The sequence below is a fragment of the Anomaloglossus baeobatrachus genome, chromosome 4, assembly GCF_048569485.1.
Source record: "Anomaloglossus baeobatrachus isolate aAnoBae1 chromosome 4, aAnoBae1.hap1, whole genome shotgun sequence".
Lineage (NCBI taxonomy): Eukaryota > Metazoa > Chordata > Amphibia > Anura > Aromobatidae > Anomaloglossus > Anomaloglossus baeobatrachus.
This window is the reverse complement of record NC_134356.1, coordinates 663,238,374-663,262,013: the sequence shown is the minus strand read 5'-3', so window position 1 is coordinate 663,262,013 and position 23,640 is coordinate 663,238,374. Positions and strand designations below refer to the sequence as shown.

Below are 23,640 nucleotides of genomic sequence, written 5' to 3'. Positions count from 1 at the left end.
GTGTGCCCTCTAGTACTGTGTGCCACCCTACCCCCAGTGCTGTGTGCCCTCTAGTACTGTGTGCCACTCCACCCCCAGTGCTGTGTACACTCTAGTACTGTGTGCCACTCCACCCCCAGTGCTGTGTGCCCTCTAGTACTGTGTGCCACCCTACCCCCAGTGCTGTGTACCCTCTAATACTGTGTGCCACTCCACCCCCAGTGCTGTGTGCCCTCTAGTACTGTGTGCCACTCCACCCCCAGTGCTGTGTGCCCTCTAGTACTGTGTGCCACTCCACCCCCAGTGCTGTTTGCCCTCTAGTACTGTGTGCCACTCCACCCCCAGTGCTGTGTACACTCTAGTACTGTGTGCCACTCCACCCCCAGTGCTGTGTACACTCTAGTACAGTGTGCCACCCCACCCCCAGTGCTGTGTACACTCTAGTACTGTGTGCCACTCCACCCCCAGTGCTGTGTGTCCTCTAGTACTGTGTGCCACCCCACCCCCAGTTCCGTGTACACTCTAGTACTGTGTGCCACTCCACCCCCAGTGCTGTGTACCCTCTAATACTGTGTGCCACCCTACCCCCAGTGCTGTGTACCCTCTAGTACTGTGTGCCACCCCACCCCCAGTGCTGTGTACACTCTAGTACTGTGTGCCACTCCACCCCCAGTGCTGTGTACCCTCTAGTACTGTGTGCCACCCCACCCCCGGTGCTGTGTACACTCTAGTACTGTGTGCCACTCCACCCCCAGTGCTGTGTACCCTCTAGTACTGTGTGCCACTCCACCCCCAGTGCTGTGTACCCTCTAGTACTGTGTGCCACTCCACCCCCAGTGCTGTGTACACTCTAGTACTGTGTGCCACTCCACCCCCAGTGCTGTGTACCCTCTAGTACTGTGTGCCACTCCACCCCCAGTGCTTTGTGTCCTCTAGTACTGTGTGCCACCCCACCCCCAGTTCCGTCTACACTCTAGTACTGTGTGCCACTCCACCCCCAGTGCTGTGTACCCTCTAGTACTGTGTGCCACTCCACCCCCAGTGCTGTGTACCCTCTAATACTGTGTGCCACCCCACCCCCAGTGCTGTGTGCCCCCTAGTTCTGTGTGCCACCCCACCCCCAGTGCTGTGTACCCTCTAGTACTGTGTGCCACTCCACCCCCAGTGCTGTGTACCCTCTAGTACTGTGTGCCACCCCACCCCCAGTGCTGTGTACACTCTAGTACTGTGTGCCACCCCACCCCCAGTGCTGTGTACACTCTAGTACTGTGTGCCACTCCACCCCCAGTGCTGTGTACACTCTAGTACTGTGTGCCACTCCACCCCCAGTGCTGTGTACCCTCTAGTACTATGTGCCACTCCACCCCCAGTGCTGTGTACACTCTAGTACTGTGTGCCACTCCACCCCCAGTGCTTTGTACACTCTAGTACTGTGTGCCACCCCACCCCCAGTGCTGTGTGCCCTCTAGTATTGTGTGCCACCCTACCCCCAGTGCTGTGTGCCCTCTAGTACTGTGTGCCACTCCACCCCCAGTGCTTTGTACCCTCTAGTACTGTGTGCCACTCCACCCCCAGTAATGTGTGCCCTCTAGTTCTGTGTGCCACCCCCAGTGCTGTGTACACTCTAGTACTGTGTGCCACTCCACCCCCAGTGCTGTGTGCCCTCTAGTTCTGTGTGCCACCCTACCCCCAGTGCTGTGTACCCTCTAATACTGTGTGCCACCCCACCCCCAGTGCTGTGTGCCCTCTAGTACTGTGTGCCACTCCACCCCCAGTGCTGTGTACACTCTAGTACTGTGTGCCACTCCACCCCCAGTGCTGTGTACACTCTAGTACTGTGTGCCACTCCACCCCCAGTGCTGTGTACCCTCTAGTACTGTGTGCCACCCTACCCCCAGTGCTGTGTGCCCTCTAGTACTGTGTGCCACTCCACCCCCAGTGCTGTGTACCCTCTAGTACTGTGTGCCACTCCACCCCCAGTGCTGTGTACCCTCTAGTACTGTGTGCCACTCCACCCCCAGTGCTGTGTACCCTCTAGTACTGTGTGCCACCCTACCCCCAGTGCTGTGTACCCTCTAATACTGTGTGCCACCCCACCCCCAGTGCTGTGTACACTCTAGTACTGTGTGCCACCCCACCCCCAGTGCTGTGTACCCTCTAGTTTTGTGTGCCACCCCACCCCCAGTGCTGTGTACCCTCTAGTACTGTGTGCCACTCCACCCCCAGTGCTGTGTACACTCTAGTACTGTGTGCCACCCCACCCCCAGTGCTGTGTACACTCTAGTACTGTGTGCCACTCCACCCCCAGTGCTGTGTATCCTCTAGTACTGTGTGCCACCCCACCCCCAGTGCTGTGTACCCTCTAGTACTGTGTGCCACTCCACCCCCAGTGCTGTGTACCCTCTAGTACTGTGTGCCACCCCACCCCCAGTGCTGTGTACCCTCTAGTACTGTGTGCCACTCCACCCCCAGTGCTGTGTACCCTCTAGTACTGTGTGCCACCCTACCCCCAGTGCTGTGTACCCTCTAATACTGTGTGCCACCCCACCCCCAGTGCTGTGTGCCCTCTAGTTCTGTGTGCCACCCCACCCCCAGTGCTGTGTACCCTCTAGTACTGTGTGCCACTCCACCCCCAGTGCTGTGTACCCTCTAGTACTGTGTGCCACCCCACCCCCAGTGCTGTGTACCCTCTAGTTCTGTGTGCCACCCCACCCCCAGTGCTGTGTACCCTCTAGTACTGTGTGCCACCCCACCCCCAGTGCTGTGTACCCTCTAGTACTGTGTGCCACTCCACCCCCAGTGCTGTGTACACTCTAGTACTGTGTGCCACTCCACCCCCAGTGCTATGTACACTCTAGTACTGTGTGCCACCCCACCCCCAGTGCTGTGTGCCCTCTAGTATTGTGTGCCACCCTACCCCCAGTGCTGTGTGCCCTCTAGTACTGTGTGCCACTCCACCCCCAGTGCTTTGTACCCTCTAGTACTGTGTGCTACTCCACCCCCAGTACTGTGTGCCCTCTAGTTCTGTGTGCCACCCCCAGTGCTGTGTACACTCTAGTACTGTGTGCCACTCCACCCCCAGTGCTGTGTGCCCTCTAGTTCTGTGTGCCACCCTACCCCCAGTGCTGTGTACCCTCTAGTACTGTGTGCCACCCCACCCCCAGTGCTGTGTACCCTCTAGTACTGTGTGCCACCCCACCCCCAATGCTGTGTACCCTCTAGTACTGTGTGCCACTCCACCCCCAGTGCTGTTTACCCTCTAGTTCTGTGTGCCACTCCACCCCCAGTGCTGTTTACCCTCTAGTTCTGTGTGCCACTCCACCCCCAGTGCTGTGTGCCCTCTAGTTCTGTGTGCCACCCTACCCCCAGTGCTGTGTACCCTCTAGTACTGTGTGCCACCCCACCCCCAGTGCTGTGTACCCTCTAGTACTGTGTGCCACCCCACCCCCAGTGCTGTGTACCCTCTAGTACTGTGTGCCACTCCACCCCCAGTGCTGTTTACCCTCTAGTTCTGTGTGCCACCCCACCCCCAGTGCTGTGTACCCTCTAGTTCTGTGTGCCACCCCACCCCCAGTGCTGTGTACCCTCTAGTACTGTGTGCCACTCCACCCCCAGTGCTGTTTACCCTCTAGTTCTGTGTGCCACCCCACCCCCAGTGCTGTGTACCCTCTAGTTCTGTGTGCCACTCCACCCCCAGTGCTGTGTACCCTCTAGTACTGTGTGCCACCCCACCCCCAGTGCTGTGTACACTCTAGTACTGTGTGCCACTCCACCCCCAGTGCTGTGTACACTCTAGTACTGTGTGCCACTCCACCCCCAGTGCTGTGTACCCTCTAGTACTGTGTGCCACTCCACCCCCAGTGCTGTGTACACTCTAGTACTGTGTGCCACTCCACCCCCAGTGCTATGTACACTCTAGTACTGTGTGCCACCCCACCCCCAGTGCTGTGTGCCCTCTAGTATTGTGTGCCACCCTACCCCCAGTGCTGTGTGCCCTCTAGTACTGTGTGCCACTCCACCCCCAGTGCTGTGTGCCCTCTAGTACTGTGTGCCACTCCACCCCCAGTGCTGTGTACCCTCTAGTACTGTGTGCCACTCCACCCCCAGTACTGTGTGCCCTCTAGTTCTGTGTGCCACCCCCAGTGCTGTGTACACTCTAGTACTGTGTGCCACTCCACCCCCAGTGCTGTGTGCCCTCTAGTTCTGTGTGCCACCCTACCCCCAGTGCTGTGTACCCTCTAGTACTGTGTGCCACCCCACCCCCAGTGCTGTGTACCCTCTAGTACTGTGTGCCACCCCACCCCCAGTGCTGTGTACCCTCTAGTACTGTGTGCCACTCCACCCCCAGTGCTGTTTACCCTCTAGTACTGTGTGCCACCCCACCCCCAGTGCTGTGTACCCTCTAGTACTGTGTGCCACCCCACCCCCAGTGCTGTGTACCCTCTAGTACTGTGTGCCACCCTACCCCCAGTGCTGTGTACCCTCTAATACTGTGTGCCACCCCACCCCCAGTGCTGTGTACACTCTAGTACTGTGTGCCACCCCACCCCCAGTACTGTTTACCCTCTAGTACTGTGTGCCACCCCACCCCCAGTGCTGTGTACCCTCTAGTACTGTGTGCCACTCCACCCCCAGTGCTGTGTACTTTCTAGTACTGTGTGCCACCCTACCCCCAGTGCTGTGTGCCCTCTAGTACTGTGTGCCACCCCACCCCCAGTGCTGTGTACCCTCCAGTACTGTGTGCCACTCCACCCCCAGAGATGTATACCCTCTAGTACTGTGTGCCACTCCACCCCCAGTGCTGTGTACCCTCTAGTACTGTGTGCCACTCCACCCCCAGTGCTTTGTACCCTCTAGTACTGTGTGCCACCCCCAGTGCTGTTTACCCTCTAGTACTGTGTGCCACCCCACCCCCAGTGCTGTGTACCCTCTAGTACTGTGTGCCACCCCACCCCCAGTGCTGTGTACCCTCTAGTACTGTGTGCCACCCCACCCCCAGTGCCTGTTCCCCCCCAGTGCTGTGTATGCAGGGGGAGGGGATAACTATGAATACCCCCCCAGATATTATCTGATCCTCAGCTGCTGTCGCTCAAGAAGGTGTTGATTTTATAAACTTTAAGGCCCCGTCACACTAAGCAACATCGCTAGCAACATCGCTGCTAACGAACAACTTTTGTGACGTTGCTAGCGATGTTGCTGTGTGTGACATCCAGCAACAACCTGGCCCCTGCTGTGAGGTCGTTGGTTGTTGCTGAATGTCCTGGGCCATTTTTTAGTTGTTGCTGTCCCGCTGTGAAGCACAGATCGCTGTGTGTGACAGCGAGACAGCAACAACTGAATGTGCAGGCAGCAGGAGCCGGCTTCTGCGGAGGCTGGTAACCAATGTAAACATCGGGTAACCAAGAAGCCCTGTCCTTGGTTACCCGATATTTACCTTTGTTACCAGCCTCCGCCGCTCTCACTGTTAGTGCCGGCTCCTGCTCTGTGCACATGTAGCTGCAGCACACATCGGGTTAATTAACCCGATGTGTGCTGTAACTAGGAGAGCAAGGAGCCAGCGCTAAGCGGTGTGCGCTGCTCCCTGCTCTGTGCACATGTAGCTGCAGCACACATCGGGTTAATTAACCCGATGTGTGCTGTAACTAGGAGAGAAAGGAGCCAGCGCTAAGCAGTGTGCGCTGCTCCCTGCTCTGTGCACATTTAGCTGCAGCACACATCGGGTTAATTAACCCGATGTGTGCTGTAACTAGGAGAGCAAGGAGCCAGCGCTAAGCATTGTGAGCTGCTCCCTGCTCTGTGCACATTTAGCTGCAGCACGCATTGGGTTAATTAACCCGATGTGTGCTGTAACTAGGAGAGCAAGGAGCCAGCGCTAAGCATTGTGAGCTGCTCCCTGCTCTGTGCACATTTAGCTGTAGCACACATCGGGTAATTAACCCGATGTGTGCTGTAGCTAGGAGAGCAAGGAGCCAGGGCTAAGCATTGTGCGCTGCTCCCTGCTCTGTGCACATTTAGCTGCAGCACACATCGGGTAATTAACCCGATGTGTGCTGTAACTAGGAGAGTAGGGAGCCAGCGCTCAGTGTGCGCTGCTCCCTGCTCTCTGCACGTGTAGCTCCGTGCGGTGGTAACCAAGGTAAATATCGTGTTGGTTACCCGATATTTACCTTAGTTACCAAGCGCAGCATCTTCCACGCAGCGCTGGGGACTTGTCACTGGTTGCTGGTGAGCTCACCAGCAACTCGTGTAGCGACGCTCCAGCGATCCCTGCCAGGTCAGGTTGCTGGTGGGATCGCTGGAGCGTCGCAGTGTGACATCTCACCAGCAACCTCCTAGCAACTTACCAGCGATCCCTATCGTTGTTGGGATCGCTGGTAAGTTGCTTAGTGTGACTGGACCTTTACTTTCTTGGATTTCAAAACTTAAACATCTGAGCTGACCACTACAGGTATGTATAGAATCAGCCTGATAGTGCCAGTATAGCACTGGCTTTAGCTTATATACGAAAATCCTGGTGATTGGTTCCCTTTAATCCTTTTTTTTTTGTTTATTAGTCTGACAGCATTGTAAAAGACAAAGGTCTGGAGTCCATCAAGGAGAAGTATGGGAGTGATAGCAGCGGCCTGATGAATGAAAGCTGGGACTCCATCATGAAGGAGGTGAGGTTCAGTGTCATAATTATACTCTAGGTATAGTAAAGTAGCCATGTGCTATGCAATGAAACCACCTATAGCGCCACCTGGTGGAAAACAACGTATTTAGCATTTTTATCTCAAAAACGGAACGAGATAGAGAAAAAAAAGTGAATTACAAAGTTGTAGGGCATCATCAATTCAATACAAAACGACACCTTGCATACAGAAATGCTATGATTAGAACGTGTAAAACTCACAAGGCTGCGGACGTGAAGCGATACCTCATGGAGACCTTCCTACAAGTCATTGGGTATGGTGGCTGTGTGGAGTGGCCTCCACGCTCACCTGACCTGACCCCATTGGACTTCTTTCTGTGAGGTGACATCAAACAGCAGGTGTATGCGACCCCTCCACCAACATTGCAGGACCTACGCCGACGTATCACAGATGCTTGTGCAAACGTGTCCCCTACCATATTGCACAGCGTGCAGCAAGATACAGTATGCTGTGCAGAGGCCAGATGTGCATTGCAGCTGTCGGGGGCCACGCTGAGCATCAAAGTTAAATGAGAGCCATATGCGTGACCAGCATTCAATGTTTTGGGGGGGGTCATGGGTTTCATATCATAGCATTTCTGTATGCAAGGTGTCGATTCGTATTGAATTGATGATGCCCTACAATTTGTTTCAATGTATCATTCCTCATCTTTTATTTATTAGTTTAAATGCTGTGGATTCTTCAGTTATCAAGATTTCATCAACTCCACTTTCTCTACGAAAACCGGATTGAATTATCCCAAAACATGTTGTAAGGACCCCGCACTGAGCGAATGCGATGGAGTGACTACATCCAACCAAGTTATCTACACAGAGGTAAATGGGAGAGGCCCAATCCATCATACCCAGAGAGGGAGTCTGGAGGGGGCGTCCTCACTGGTCAGTGTCTGTCGGGCTCACTCTCTGGTGGACCTGATGTTACACTTTAACTTATTAATTTGCCCAATTGCTATTAGTGTTGTCTGAGACTTCCTGTAAGGCTGGGTACATACGGTTGTATACATGTATGGACTCAGACTGATCGGGGATCTGTAGCACCCACGGGGCAAGGGGTTAAACGTACTAGTCGCCGGGCCGGTGATGTTGGGTCAGGGAGATGTCACAGGTGGCCCTTCCCAGCTCTGTGGCCCCGAGGTGTACAATAAAAGGGATGATGAAGAATGATGGAATAGTAGTTTGTCTCGTGATGCCACCTGTGGTACGCGGCCAGGGATTAGCCGCCGCTGCGGGTGATGTCCTCCGGGGCTGGTGGTGTTGCAGCAAGGATGGTTCTGCTCCCCATAGGTGGAGTGGGCCCCGGGTGAAGATGATGGAGGCTGTAGTCATGGCAGTTGCCGCCGAAGCGCGGGGTGACAACGACGACAATAAGGGGCTGAGTCAGCTGCTGCGGTTCCAGGTCTTTTTACTCACAGTTCAAGTGCTGCCTCAGGGTACCGGTCTCTACTCTGATGGGCCCCAGCCGATCCCAGATAATTTGGAGATAGCCACCGGTATTTGGAAATGTCCTTTCCTAAGGGTTGCACCTGTGGAAGTGAGGAACCCGGGCTAAGCTTCTCGCTCCAAGCCACAGGCCCCGTGAAGAAGAAAGAAGGAAGAAGGTGGGGTCGTGTTGCCAGAACTGTAGTCCCGATTTGACTGAAGTTTGTCAGAGTTGCTCCTACTTCTACCCCAAGTGGTGTCCATCCCCCCAGGTGGTTATCCTAGTGACCAGGAAAGTCCCATGTCTCGTGATGGCCAGCCCTTGCCTAGCCTAGTCCAGACCCCAGTGGGAAGGTACCTCAGCTGTATGTAAGGTGAAATGTGGAAACACCGGTGATTAACCCCCTCTTTACCTGAAATGAATACTGCACTTGAAGTGAGGTGCAGTACCCTGTGGTGACTGAAGCCTCAGGGGCGCCACAGATCTCCTGACCTGCACTTACAGTCAATGAGGATAGAAGTGCGGGTCTGAATTTCCAGTCAGTCTGGGCATTGTGGTCCATATAGAAATCGTGAACCTTGTGAACCCGGCCTGAGTGTCCTCTGCAGGAGATACATACAAGTCATGTTAATAACCTTATCCCAGGTCAAACCTTTTTTAGTCCAAAATATCACATTTTTATTTTGCTCCATTCTTTGGTGCTACACTAAAACTTAATTGGAACCCGTCACTTCTAAAAACACTATATAGGTTTAATCTGCAAGTAAATAGCATTGCAATGCTGCCTGGTTGCCATACTGAAAGTGCAGCTGCGAGGAGAAAATTAACTTATGTTCTCTCAGGACCCGCCAAATTTTAGTCATGGGAGTGCACAGAGAGGCTACAGTCACCGCTCACTGTACATAGAGCGGCAGCTGTAACCACGCCCCCGCACTCTGATTGACAGCTTGTGGTGCACAGATGCACTGCAGAGCGAGCTGTCAATCAAAGTGTGTGGGCGTGGTTACAGCTGCAGATCACAGTATGTTGTCTAGGCCGACGGCTCCTAGGACAAGATAAGTTCATCCTCGCCCGGTAGCGGCACTTTTAGGACGCCGGGCTGGGAGCATTGTAACGCTGCCTTCATGAATTGTATCTACAGTATGTGCAAAAGTCTGTAGTCACTGCCCCATGACAGGAGTCATTCACACTGTGGGGTTACAGGGATGATATACGGCACCCATAGAAGTCCAACTGAACTTTATGGAATCCCAGAGATAAAAGTGCTGTGTTCAACCAGACGTTGTGTAACCAGACGTTCTTAGCTTCTAATGGAGAATATCTGCATAATTCGGCGCCATGTACACATAGGATGGCCGTGACAATGTACAACACGGGATGCAGATCCTCACAGTCATCACAGGCTCCACAGTGCTACAAATCTGCACACAATCATCCTCCATACTGTCCTGGTGCAATAACGAAATCTATGTCTCGCTTCGCAGGGCTGCTCTTCTGCGATGATTCAAGCAGTGAGGAAGCACAGCACGGCCATAGGGATCGCAGCCGCCGTCATCACAGGATGGGAGGTGAGGACGTGGATATCATCAGGGCACACCGTCACCACTCATCACATTCATTATCATTTATCTACAATGCTGGCCTGTAACCTGGCATCAGGATTTAATGTATACAGGACATATAAAATAAATCACCCATCATTTCCATGATTTCTTAGGCCGAATTCACTCAGAGCGTGCTCCTATTATTGTAATACTTGACCCTACCTGAGGCAGATAGCTCAGATCAGGAGACAGGGGTTGTGATTCAATGCTCTGTATTTCACAGATATGTGAATTCGGCATGAGGCTCATACAGAATTACCTTGTTTCTTTCTCTTGCTGACATGCACAGTCATTGATCATAAAGAGTGCTGCTATCAGTCAGCCGAGATAAGACTCCGCTGTAATAATAGACATCAGTGGCAACCAACGCACACCAGTGACCCGTACTGGCATCCGCTAAGGACTCCATCTAATATATAAAGCTCAGTGTATGTATGTATGTATGTATGTATGTGTGTGTATATATGTCTGCTAAAGGAATCCACACCTTCACATTTACAATCACGAAATTTTGCACAGACACCCCATGTGACTTAGGGAACGTAATAGACTATGTTTTGACGGGAAAATCTAAGCCCGCGCTTTACAGTTACTCTAAAAAAAACTGCCTCCATTAAAGTCAATGGAGCTGCAAGCTATTAGGTTATTAATAGCAGCTGTGATTGGTTGCTATAGGAACAAAATAAATTGTTAGTATAAGAAGCTTCTGCGTGAGGTAATAAGATGTCGGTGGGGTGACGGATAGAGACAGAAAGAGACAGAGAGAGACAGTCAAAGAGATAGACAGAGGCAGACAGGGAAAGAGACAGAGACAGACAGGGAAAGAGACAGAGACAGACAGGGAAAGAGACAGAAACAGAGGGAAAGAGACAGGCAAACAGGGAAAGAGACAGAGAGACAGACAAGTAAAGAGACAGGGAAAGAGAGAGACAGGGAAAGAGACAGAGACAGACGGAGAAAGAGACAGGGAAAGAGACAGAGACAAGGAAAGAGACAGGGAAAGAGACAGAGAAAGAGACAGATGGGGAAAGAGACAGGGAAAGAGACAGAGACAAGTAAAGAGACAGGGAAAGAGACAGAAACAGACAGGGAAAGCGACAGAGACAATGAAAGAGCCAGGGAAAGAGACAGGGAAAGAGACAGAGACAAGTAAAGAGACAGGGAAAGAGACAGAGACAGACGGGGAAAGAGACAGAGACAAGTAAAGAGACAGGGAAAGAGACAGAGACAGATGGGGAAAGAGACAGGGAAAGAGACAGACAAGTAAAGAGACAGGGAAAGAGACAGAGACAAGTAAAGAGACAGGGAAAGAGACAGAGACAGACAGGGAAAGAGACAGAGACAGACAGGGAAAGAGACAGAGACAGACGGGGAAAGAGATAGACGGGGAACAAGACAGACTGGGAACGAGACAGATGGGGAAAGAGACAGGGAAAGAGATAGAGACAGACGGGGAAAGAGACAGACGGGGAAAGAGACAGACAGGGAACGAGACAGGGAAAGAGACAGAGACAGACGTGGAAAGAGACAGATGGGGAACAAAACTGACAGACATAGAGAGACATACAGACAGACAGAGAGACTGATACAGAGACTGATACAGAGACTGATACAGAGACTGATACAGACACACAGAGATTGGGAGAGAGACAGTTACTATCCCGGGCAATGCCGGGTGCTACACCTAGTTACTTTTAAAAATGATGGATGTGGTGACTTTATTTCAAAACATTTTATTAAGTTTCATTTTAGTTTTCATTTTATTTCCAAGTAGAGATGATCAAAGAGATTTGCAGTATCCTGGTCCAATAGCCGTATGGCCAGTCCATATCCCTTTAAACCCTCCTGCTCCCCTTTTTCACTAGTCGGCAGTCGGCCAGGCTAACTAATCAGAAGAGGAACCAAGGACAGTTCGCAGGGCCGTGATCCGGCAGCCATAGACTCGCGAGCTTGCCCCTGGGTGGGGTCCTGCACATCTAATGATAATTTCTACCCACAAGGGGACTTGTAAGAGCTTCATTGCTCATATAATACACTCACTTGTGTATTGCAGTGTATTATATTTGTTAGTTTAACGCTGACAGGGGCTAATATTAGCACTAAAGGTCGGTCATGGGGGTCATTTTCAGGACCTCTGCTGCCATGACAATCCATCCACACCCCACCAATGTGTTGCGGAGTGACTGATGGCGTGACAGAGGGAGCTCTTTCCTTCTTTCTAACCACTTACATGATACATTCTCTATTGCTGATTTATGAGGCATCTAATGGGATCATTTTTTCTTAAGTGGGCGGCACGGTAGCTCAGTGGTTAGCACTGCAGTCTTGTGGTGTCTCAGTGGTTAGCACTGCAGTCTTGTGGTGGCTCAGTGGTTAGCACTGCAGTCTTGTGGTGTCTCAGTGGTTAGCACTGCAGTCTTGTGGTGTCTCAGTGGTTAGCACTGCAGTCTTGTGGTGTCTCAGTGGTTAGCACTGCAGTCTTGTGGTGGCTCAGTGGTTAGCACTGCAGTCTTGCAGCGCTGAGGTCCTGGGTTCAAATCCCACCAAGGACAACATCTGCAAGGAGTTTGTACATTCTCCCAGTGTCTGTGTGGGTTTCTCCGGTTTCCTCCCACACTCCAAAGACCTACAGATAGGGACTCTAGATTGTGAGCCCCAAAAATGTAAAGCGCTGTGGAGTTAATAGCGCTATATAAATGAATAAAATTATTAATTATTAAGTGGGTAAAATTACAATCTACCTTTTATTAAAAATCCTATTTAATTTCATGCTTGAGGGATTTTTAATTCTACAGTTTACAGCTTGTTTCCTAGGTTACCAGCCACCTCAGCAGTCTATCCGAGGCGGTCGGTCTTTTAGGAAAAGGAGCATGCTATGAAGTTCAGCCAGCTTTAGGGGCACTTTGCACACTACGACCTCGCAGCTGCGATGTCGGTGGGGTCAAATCGAAAGTGACGCACATCCGGCTTCGCAGTCGATATCGTAGTGTATAAATCCTTTCTTTGTCGCTCCATTGGGAGACCCAGACAATTGGGTGTATAGCTTCTGCCTCCGGAGGCCACACAAAGTATTACACTTAAAAGTGTAAACCCCTCCCCTCTGCCTATACACCCCCCCGTGCATCACGGGCTCCTCAGTTTTTATGCTTTGTGCGAAGGGCAGCAGCTGCTGACTATATCGGATGGAAGAAAAGAGGGCCCATAACAGGGCTCCCGGCATGCTCCCTTCTCACCCCACTCTGGTCGGCGGTGCTGTTAAGGTTGAGGTACCCATTGCGGGTACATAGGCAGGAGCCACATGCTGTTTTCCTTCCCCATCCCTTAGGGGCTCTGGGTGAAGTGGGATCCTAACGGTCACCAGGCACTGGGACCGTGCTCCCTCCACTGCCCCTGAGGGAATCTGCTGGACAGGAGCCGGGTATCATCAGGGACAGGGCCCTGCTACTCTGAGGTACTCTGTGTCCCCTTGGGGACGGCGCATAGAGCGCCTGTGTTATGGACGCTACAGCAGCTGCTGGGTGTGTTGGTGCGCCGGGACTACCGCGCTGACCGCGCTTGTTTGCCGGCCGCGCTTATAACTTTACTCCCCGGCTTTTGCGGCCTAGTACCGCATACTCCCGCCCCCAGGCCTGCCAGTCAGGGGTAAGGGCGGGACGCTGCACTGGACGTCAGCGCTGAGGGCTGGAGCATACTTCGTATCCTCCTCCCCCCTCACTGAGCACCGTGGGGCACCAGATTCCCGCACTTTCTGAGGCACGCGCACGGCCCTCTCCCCCTCTCAGAACGCTGGCAGCCATTGCTATCAGCACTTCAGACGCTGGAGAATTTCAGAGGGGAGACAACACCGAGGATAGAGCTCCTGATGAAATCCATCTATGAAGCTATTGGCGCGTCCTTTGCTCCGGCATTCGCAGCCGTATGGGCTCTCCAAGCTATCTCAGCTTGTCAGTCTGAGATTAATGCAGTCACACGTGCCTCTACTCCGCAGGTTGTGTCCTTAACCTCTCAGGCGTCGGCATTTGCGTCCTACGCCATGAATGCTGTCCTGGACTCTGCGAGCCGTACGGCGGTAGCATCCGCCAATTCGGTGGCAGTCCGCAGGGCCATGTGGCTACGTGAATGGAAAGCAGACTCTGCTTCCAAAAAGTTCTTAACCGGGTTGCCATTTTCTGGTGACCGCCTGTTTGGCGAGCGATTGGATGAAATCATTAAACAATCCAAGGGAAAGGACTCGTCCTTACCCCAGTCCAAACCAAACAGACCTCCACAACGGAAGGTACAATCGAGGTTTCGGTCCTTTCGGCCTTCAGCCAGATCTCAATTCTCCTCGTCCAACAGGCCTCAGAAGGGTCAGAGGAACTCCGATTCATGGCGGTCTAAGTCACGTCCTAAGAAGACCGCTGGAGGAACCGCTCCCAAAGCGGCCTCCTCATGACTTTCGGCCTCCCCAAACCGCATCCTCGGTCGGTGGCAGGCTCTCCCGCTTTTGCGACGCCTGGTTGCCACATATCCAAGACCGATGGGTGAGAGACATTCTGTCTCACGGTTACAGGATAGAGTTCAGCTCTCGTCCTCCGACTCGTTTCTTCAGAACATCTCCGCCCCCCGAGCGAGCCGATGCTCTTCTTCAGGCGGTGAGCACTCTGAAGGCAGAAGGAGTGGTGATCCCTGTTCCCCTTCAGCAACGGGGTCACGGTTTTTACTCCAACTTGTTTGTGGTGCAAAAAAAGGACGGATCTTTCCGTCCCGTTCTGGACCTAAAACTGCTCAACAGACACGTGAAAACCAGGCGGTTCCGGATGGAATCTCTCCGCTCCGTCATCGCATCAATGTCCCAAGGAGACTTCTTAGCATCAATCGACATCAGGGATGCTTATCTCCACGTGCCGATTGCACCAGAGCATCAGCGCTTCCTGCGTTTCGCCATCGGGGACGAACACCTTCAGTTCGTGGCACTGCCCTTCGGCCTGGCGACAGCCCCACGGGTCTTCACCAAGGTCATGGCAACAGTGGTAGCAGTCCTACACTCTCAGGGACACTCGGTGATCCCTTACTTAGACAATCTTCTTGTCAAGGCCCCCTCTCGGGTGCCATGCCAACACAGCCTGAACATTGCCCTGGAGACTCTCCAGAGATTCGGGTGGATCATCAAGTTCCCAAAGTCAAAACTGACACCGACCCAATCGCTGACATATCTTGGGATGGAGTTTCATACTCTCTCAGCGATAGTGAAACTTCCGCTGGACAAACAGCGTTCACTACAGACAGGGGTGCAATCTCTCCTTCGAGCCCAGTCGCACCCCTTGAGGCGCCTCATGCACTTCCTCGGGAAGATGGTGGCAGCAATGGAGGCAGTTCCTTTTGCGCAGTTTCACCTGCGTCCACTTCAATGGGACATTCTCCGCAAATGGGACAGGAAGTCGACGTCCCTAGACAGGAACGTCTCCCTTTCTCGGGCAGCCAAGGCCTCACTCCAGTGGTGGCTTCTTCCCACTTCTCTGTCGAAGGGGAAATCCTTCCTACCCCCATCCTGGGCTGTGGTCACGACGGACGCGAGTCTGTCAGGGTGGGGAGCGGTCTTTCTCCACCACAGGGCTCAGGGTACCTGGACTCAGCCAGAGTCCTCCCTTCAGATCAATGTTCTGGAGATAAGGGCAGTGTATCTAGCCCTAAAGGCGTTCCAGCCGTGGCTGGAAGGCAGGCAGATCCGAATTCAGTCGGACAACGCCACGGCGGTGGCATACATCAACCACCAAGGCGGCACACGCAGTCGGCAAGCCTTCCAGGAAGTTCGGCGGATTCTGCTGTGGGTGGAAGCCACAGCCTCCACCATCTCCGCAGTTCACATCCCAGGCGTAGAAAACTGGGAAGCAGACTTTCTCAGTCGCCAGGGCATGGACGCAGGGGAGTGGTCTCTTCACCCGGACGTGTTTCAAGAGATCTGTTGCCGCTGGGGAACGCCGGACGTCGATCTCATGGCGTCTCGGCACAACAACAAAGTCCCGGCATTCATGGCACGGTCTCAAGATCACAGAGCTCTGGCGGCGGGCGCATTAGTTCAGGATTGGTCGCAGTTTCGACTACCTTATGTGTTTCCTCCTCTGGCAATGCTGCCCAGAGTGTTACGCAAGATCAGGTCCGACTGCCGCCGCGCCATCCTCGTCGCTCCAGACTGGCCGAGAAGGTCGTGGTACCCGGATCTGTGGCATCTCACGGTGGGCCAACCGTGGGCACTACCAGATCGACCAGACTTGCTGTCTCAAGGGCCATTTTTCCATCTGAATTCTGCGGCCCTCAACCTGACTGTGTGGCCATTGAGTCCTGGATCCTAGCGTCTTCAGGGTTATCTCAAGAGGTCATTGCCACTATGAGACAGACCAGGAAACCAACGTCCGCCAAGATCTACCACAGGACGTGGAGGATCTTCTTATCCTGGTGCTCTGATCAGGGTTTTACTCCCTGGCCATTTGCCTTGCCCACTTTTCTGTCCTTCCTTCAATGCGGAATGGAAAAGGGTTTGTCTCTCGGCTCCCTTAAGGGACAAGTCTCGGCGCTCTCTGTGTTTTTTCAAAAGCGTCTAGCCAGGCTTCCGCAGGTACGCACGTTCCTGCAGGGGGTTAGCCACATAGTCCCTCCTTACAAGCGTCCGCTTGAACCCTGGGATCTGAACAGGGTGCTAACGGCTCTTCAGAAACCACCCTTCGAGCCAATGAGGGATATTTCTCTTTCACGCCTTTCACAGAAGGTGGTCTTCCTAGTAGCAGTCACATCACTTCGAAGAGTGTCTGAGCTAGCAGCGCTGTCATGCAAAGCTCCCTTCCTGGTGTTTCACCAGGACAAGGTGGTTCTGCGTCCGGTTCCGGAATTTCTCCCGAAGGTAGTATCCCCTTTTCATCTCAATCAGGATATCTCCTTACCTTCTTTTTGTCCTCATCCAGTTCACCAATGTGAAAAGGATTTGCACTTGTTGGATCTGGTGAGAGCACTCAGACTCTACATTTCTCGTACGGCGCCCCTGCGCCGCTCGGATGCGCTCTTTGTCCTTGTCGCTGGCCAGCGTAAAGGGTCGCAGGCTTCTAAGTCAACCTTGGCTCGGTGGATCAAGGAACCAATTCTGGAAGCCTACCGTTCTTCTGGGCTTCCGGTTCCTTCAGGGCTGAAGGCTCATTCTACCAGAGCCGTGGGTGCGTCCTGGGCTTTGCGGCACCAGGCTACGGCTCAGCAGGTGTGTCAGGCGGCTACCTGGTCGAGCCTGCACACTTTCACGAAACACTATCAAGTGCATACCTATGCTTCGGCAGATGCCAGCCTAGGTAGGCGAGTCCTTCAGGCGGCGGTTGCCCACCTGTAGGAAGGGGCCGTTTTACGGCTCTTTTACCGAGGTATTCTTTTACCCACCCAGGGACTGCTTTTGGACGTCCCAATTGTCTGGGTCTCCCAATGGAGCGACAAAGAAGAAGGGAATTTTGTTTACTTACCGTAAATTCCTTTTCTTCTAGCTCCAATTGGGAGACCCAGCACCCGCCCCTGTTCCCTTCGGGCTGTTGTTTTTTTGTGTACACATGTTGTTCATGTTGAATTGTTCCTTTGGTTCATGGTTTCAGTTCTCCGAACATCCTTCGGATTGAATTTACCTTAGACCAATTTATAAGTTTCCTCCTTCCTGCTTTTGCACCAAAACTGAGGAGCCCGTGATGCACGGGGGGGTGTATAGCAGAGGGGAGGGGTTACACTTTTAAGTGTAATACTTTGTGTGGCCTCCGGAGGCAGAAGCTATACACCCAATTGTCTGGGTCTCCCAATTGGAGCTAGAAGAAAAGGAATTTACGGTAAGTAAACAAAATTCCCTTCTTTTGATACGATTAAGGAGCGCAAAAATGTCCAAATCGTATGATCGGTGTAGCATCAGTCATTTACATAATTTCGGAAATACCGATGTTACGATGTTGTTCCTCGTTTCTGAAGCAGCACACATCGCTGTGTGTGAAGCCGCAGGAGCGAGGATCATCTCCTACCGGCGTCCTGCGGCTCACGCCGGCTATGCGGAAGAACGGAGGTGGGCGGGATGTTTACGTCCCGCTCATCTCCGCCCCTTCACTTCTATTGGCTGCCTGCCATGTGACGTCGCTATGACTTTAATAAGGAGGCGGTTCGCCTGCCAGAGCGACGTCGCAGGGCAGGTGAGTGCATGTGAAGCTGCCGTAGCGATAATGTTCGCTACGGCAGCTATCACCATGATATCGCAGCTGTGACGGGGGCGGGGACTATCGCGCTCGGCATCGCAAGCATGGGCTTGCGATGTCGTAGTGTGCAAAGTGTCCCTAAGTGTCAGTGCGCTCCTCTGATGCTGCAGAGGGAAAGCTGCCACTGTTAGCAGCACTGGAGAGCGCAGCGTTTAGACCAGTGGTGGGACCTTGCCCCCGGCCCAAATTGTCAGTTATCAGGACCATACCGCACCCCTTGGGAAGAAAAAGGCGGGAGATTGAGGAGCAGAGAATGGGATATGAGTTTGCTCAGATCTTCGCAGTTCCAGTAGGAGCCGGGCTATGTGTATCAGCCAGTCCCAGCGAGATTACCATAAAGTATATACCCGGCATGTGCCACTATATACTGTACCTCTTGCTCATGATAGATAGATACATATATGAGATGTTAAATTTACACATAAAAACTGAATTTAATCCTCGCCTGATACTTAGCTGCCTCTACTACATCCTCCCCCACCTAAAAAATAAAACCTAATAGCGCCTGACAGAATGAAGCAAGTGTGAACAGGTGCAAGCTGCTGTGACTGTAGTATATACAAAGAGGTTTGTCTATTATATCCCCAGTCTGGTTTTCATTTTTAGAAAGGGGCGATATAAATATATACTGATTGTAAAAGAAACATTACACATAAGAAAGTAACACAAATCCTACCTCGTCCTGAAGACCCGGTGCTTCAGATCTGTCACCGGTGCTGAAGGTCCGACAGCATCCTACCTAAGGAAGAAACTGCATGTAAATCTGTGGATCTCACCTCACCAATCCCCTCTGCTCCGATTTTTTGACATTTCCATCTGCTGTTCCTGTATTTTCTTACAGCTGAGCCATGTGACCGCTGCAGCTAATCACTGGTTCGTTGCAGCCATCATGTGGCTAGAGTTGACGTTGCATAACCTCAGTGATTGGCTGAAATGCTCACATGGCTATATGGCACAGGATCAGCTGTGGGAACTACAAAGACCAGCAGGTCTATGAAGTATCTGATGTACCCCTTAGTGAGAGATGATGGGGTGTGCGCTCGGGCGGAGGCTCCTGTACTGTACTGTCACTGATATTTCTGTATATTTGCAGCTGTCTTCCATCCTGGTTGCGCTGATGCTATTCGTCAGACTGGGATAACGCCCGGTGCCTGCCTGCGGAGAGACAGCACCTCTACACCACACACTTCAGAGGACAGTCCCCAGTGAGTAGCCCCCAATGCTGCCACAATGCCGCACAACGCTCTCGCCCGCAGGATCCTTTCTTCCTTTAATAAGCCACGTTTCGTCTGTTCTCTTTGTTACGTTTTATTATCATTACCTTTTATCAAATATTGTATTTGCATTGTTAGAATGGAAAATAGTTCTTGTATATTGGCGTCTCTGGAGGACGCCGGGCCGGGAGAATGGCAATTAAATGCAGTAGAAAAAAAAATAAAAAATCATTCAAAAGCCGCTAATGCTCAGAGCTCGGCCGGGGATTTCTAATTCATGTATGCGCTGAGTGTAATATGGCGCTGAATGCATTATGTCCTCACACTGAGCTTTTCTCTCCTGTTTCGTTTCTGCTAATGAGTCTCCCTCCAGCCTTTTCTCACATTGTACAGGGCACAATGGCCGGCGGTGCTGAATGACGGCTACCAACGCCTGATCGCAGGAACAATGCCCACAAAGCTGATGCAAAAAAAGAAAATAGTCGTAACCAATCAAGCTTACAAAATAATTGGTTGCTACGGGCATCAGCAAACTATTCCCTTACATGTTCTTGCAATTAGCCCCTATTCACATTTCTCAGGCATGCCAGAGGTAAGTACAGGGCGCGTACCCCAAAACCGATAGGCCTCTATTCACTCAGCACTTGCCAAAATAGTGTTCCTTACACTCCATAGAAAAAGCATAAGCTACTATGAAATATTACGCAGAGCATCACAGTACAAAGGTTTACACCGAGCAGTGAATCATATACAAGACGGTACGTAATGTGGCGGCATAGAACAGAGACATACGTCGGGGAATGCTTCCTCTAACGTGCCCGAAAACGAGAAATGAAACGAAACCACATACTATTATTACACAGGGCTATTGCAGCCACTTGTATTTCCATTATGTGAACACTAGAGGGTGCTACTAGTCTTAAAAAAACAAGGAGAGCCGAATCCTCACAATATCCTACTGCATTACCATAGGTACATTGAGACGTTGTCAGTAGTTTATAGAGTAAAGGAACAATTTACATTTCACTCAAAAATATACGAACTATACCTATAAAGAGAAAAATCAGAAAAACTGACAACTTATATATATAATTTGTGTGTGTGTGTGTGCGTGTGGTATACTGACTCCTTCACATGCTTTCATCTAATACCATGTGTGTATATATATATATATATATATATATATATATATATAAACAGAAGTTCCAGGCGGCACACAATCCTTCAAGGTGCACGTGTCCAAGGAAGGCATCCACAGTATAATTAATACAAAGGACCGGCACTCCAAATCTTCTGAAATATTTTTGTAGTTTATTCCATCATAATATACAGGCGTATATTATGATGGAATAAACTACAAAAATATTTCAGAAGATTTGGAGTGCCGGTCCTTTGTATTAATTATATATATATATATATATATATATATATTTCTTTGTCGCTCTATTGGGAGACCCAGACAATTGGGTGTATAGCTACTGCCTCCGGAGGCCACACAAAGTATTACACTTAAAAGTGTAAGGCCCCTCCCCTACTGCCTATACACCCCCCGTGGGATCACGGGTTCCTCAGTTTTCAAGCTTTGTGCGAAGGAGGCTAACATCCACGCATAGCTCCACTGTTTAGTCAGCAGCAGCTGCTGACTTTATCGGATGGAAGAAAAGAGGGCCCATACTAGGGCCCCCAGCATGCTCCCTTCTCACCCCACTTTTGTCGGAGGTGTTTGTTAAGGTTGAGGTACCCATTGCGGGTACGGAGGCTGGAGCCCACATGCTGCTTTCCTTCCCCATCCCCTTAGGGCTCTGGGTGAAGTGGGATCCTATCGGTCTCCAGGCACAGGAGACCGTGCTCCGTCCACAGCCCTGGGGATCTGCTGGACATGGAGCTGAGTATCGTCAGGGACAGGGCCCTGCTACATTAAGGTACTCTGTGTCCCCGTACAAATCGCGCACACACACACCAGCATTGCTGGGTGTGTTAGTGCGCCGGGGGCAGCAGCGCGGCGCGCTTGTGCTATACTCACTGCAGCTTGCTGAGTGAGTTTATGTGTTAGGAACTACCGCGCTGGCCGCTGATGGCGGTTTTTACAGCAGCGCTGCGGCGCGGCTGGGACTTGTGGTGCGCCGGGGACTTCCGCGCTGGCCGCGCTTATACGGCGGCCGCGCTTATAAATCGAGTCCCCGGCTTTTGCGGCCTAGTTCCGTTTCGTTCCCGCCCCCAGGCCTGCCAGTCAGGGGAAGGGCGGGACGCTGTGCTGAGCTTCAGCGCCGAGGGCTGGAGTCTGCTTAGCATACTCCAACCCCCCTCACTATGCACAGTGGGACGCCAGTTTCCCGCACTTTGTCTGGGGCACGCCCACGGCCCGCCCCTCTTCACAGGACGCTGGCAGCCATTCCTGTTTGCAGTCTCAGTGCAGAGGGGAGACAAGCTCTGGGAGACCCAGAAACGGGATTCTGGCGACCACACACCCGCTTGGAGCGGGCGGTAAGCGGCACTTCGGGTGCTGACACCACTTGTGCCGAAGTGTTCATTTGTATATGCTTGTATTCTATACATTGCACTGTACGGTCGCTATTCTTGGCTATATACCCTCCTAGATTGCTAGACAACATGTCGTCCGCAAAAAGCAAGGGGGCCAAGACACAGGCTTTCTATGCTACCTGTACCGCATGTGCGGCTGTTCTACCGGCTGGTGCCACTGACCCCCATTGTGTGCAATGTTCGGCCCCTGTGGCACTTGCTCAGCCGGGGCCTCTGCTAGAGGTGGCCCAAGGAGAACCACCTGTGAACACTGTCCAGGTGACAGGGACGGAGTTTGCAGTTTTTGCTGATAGATTGTCTGTGACTATGACTAAAATCCTTGAGACTTTGCAGTCCAGACCGGTACCTCAGACCATGGGCACTGTTGATTCAATGCTCCCTGGCCCCCCTCATTTGGAACAAATCCGTGCTCCGGGGGGGTCCCATGCATCCCGGGGTGATGGCTCTGACACGGACGACAGTCCCAGACAGCCTAAGCGAGCTCGCTACGAGCGACCCTCGACTTCATCACACTGGTCAGGGTCCCAGCAAGAGGACTCTCTATATGATGAGGCAGAGGTAGCTGATCAGGATTCTGATCCTGAGACCGCTCTCAATCTGGATACACCTGATGGGGACGCAATAGTGAATGATCTCATAGCGTCCATCAATAAAATGTTGGAGATTTCTCCCCCTGCTCCTCCTGTGGAGGAGACAGCTTCACAGCAGGAGAAATTCCATTTCAGGTATCCCAAGCGTAAATTGAGTACTTTTCTGGACCACTCTGACTTTAGAGAGTCAGTCCAGAAACACCACGCTTATCCGGATAAGCGTTTCTCCAAACGTCTTAAGGATACACGTTATCCCTTTCCCCCTGAAGTGGTCAAGAGCTGGACCCAGTGTCCAAAGGTGGATCCCCCAATCTCCAGGCTTGCGGCTAGATCCATAGTGGCAGTGGAAGATGGGGCTTCACTTAAAGATGCCACTGACAGACAGATGGAACTCTGGTTGAAATCCATCTATGAAGCTATCGGCGCGTCGTTTGCTCCAGCATTCGCAGCCGTATGGGCACTCCAAGCTATTTCAGCTGGTCTTGCGCAGGTTGACACTGTCACACGTACATCTGGTCCGCAAGTAGCGTCCTTAACCTCTCAAATGTCTGCATTTGCGTCTTACGCTATTAATGCTGTCCTAGACTCTACGAGCCGTACGGCAGTGGCGTCCGCCAACTCCGTGGTTTTACGCAGAGCCTTGTGGTTAAGGGAATGGAAGGCAGATTCTGCTTCCAAGAAGTGCTTAACCAGTTTGCCATTTTCTGGTGACAGACTGTTTGGTGAGAGATTGGATGAAATCATTAAACAGTCCAAGGGTAAGGATTCATCCTTACCTCAGCCCAGACCAAACAAACCCCAACAGAGAAGGGGACAGTCGAGGTTCCGGTCCTTTCGAGGCTCGGGCAGGTCCCAATTCTCCTCGTCCAAAAGGACTCAAAAGGATCAGAGGAGCTCAGATTCTTGGCGGGCTCAGTCACGCCCAAAGAAAGCAGCCGGAGGAACCGCTACCAAGGCGGCTTCCTCATGACTTTCGGTCTCCTCTCTCCGCATCCTCGGTCGGTGGCAGGCTCTCCCGCTTTGGCGACATTTGGCTGCCACATGTCAAGGACCGTTGGGTGAGAGACATTCTGTCTCACGGGTACAGGATAGAGTTCAGTTCTTGTCCTCCAACTCGATTCTTCAGAACTTCTCCGCCTCCCGACCGAGCCGATGCTCTTCTGCAGGCGGTGTGCTCTTTAAAGGCAGAAGGAGTGGTGATCCCTGTTCCTCTTCAGGAGCAAGGTCACGGTTTTTACTCCAATTTGTTTGTGGTGCCAAAAAAGGACGGGTCTTTCCGTCCTGTTCTGGACCTAAAACTGCTCAACAAGCATGTGAAAACCAGGCGGTTCCGGATGGAATCCCTCCGCTCCGTCATC

At 52.1% G+C, this 23,640-nt stretch overlaps 2 protein-coding genes across 5 annotated transcripts in view; one reads left to right on the top strand and one right to left on the bottom strand.

Moving 5' to 3' along the window:
* The window catches only part of LOC142302057 (tetraspanin-1-like), a 40,325-nt gene extending 20,938 nt beyond the window's left edge, over positions 1-19,387 (top strand). For both annotated transcript variants that reach the window (XM_075343136.1, XM_075343137.1), the window contains exons 5-8: positions 6,534-6,638; positions 7,334-7,486; positions 9,575-9,658; positions 19,031-19,387. In XM_075343136.1, coding sequence (XP_075199251.1) covers positions 6,534-6,638; positions 7,334-7,486; positions 9,575-9,658; positions 19,031-19,078 — 390 coding nt within the window. In that variant the 3' untranslated portion in view covers positions 19,079-19,387. The remainder of the gene's footprint in view (positions 1-6,533; positions 6,639-7,333; positions 7,487-9,574; positions 9,659-19,030) is intronic.
* The window catches only part of DNASE2 (deoxyribonuclease 2, lysosomal), an 88,669-nt gene that overhangs the window by 50,501 nt on the left and 14,528 nt on the right, over positions 1-23,640 (bottom strand). For 2 of the 3 annotated variants that reach the window (XM_075343132.1, XM_075343134.1), the window contains exon 2: positions 18,614-18,676. The gene's annotated coding sequence lies outside the window, so the exon portion shown is untranslated. Of the gene's footprint in view, positions 1-18,613; positions 18,677-18,948; positions 19,207-23,640 lie in introns of those variants that run through there. The other variant, XM_075343133.1, reaches the window with a different exon arrangement.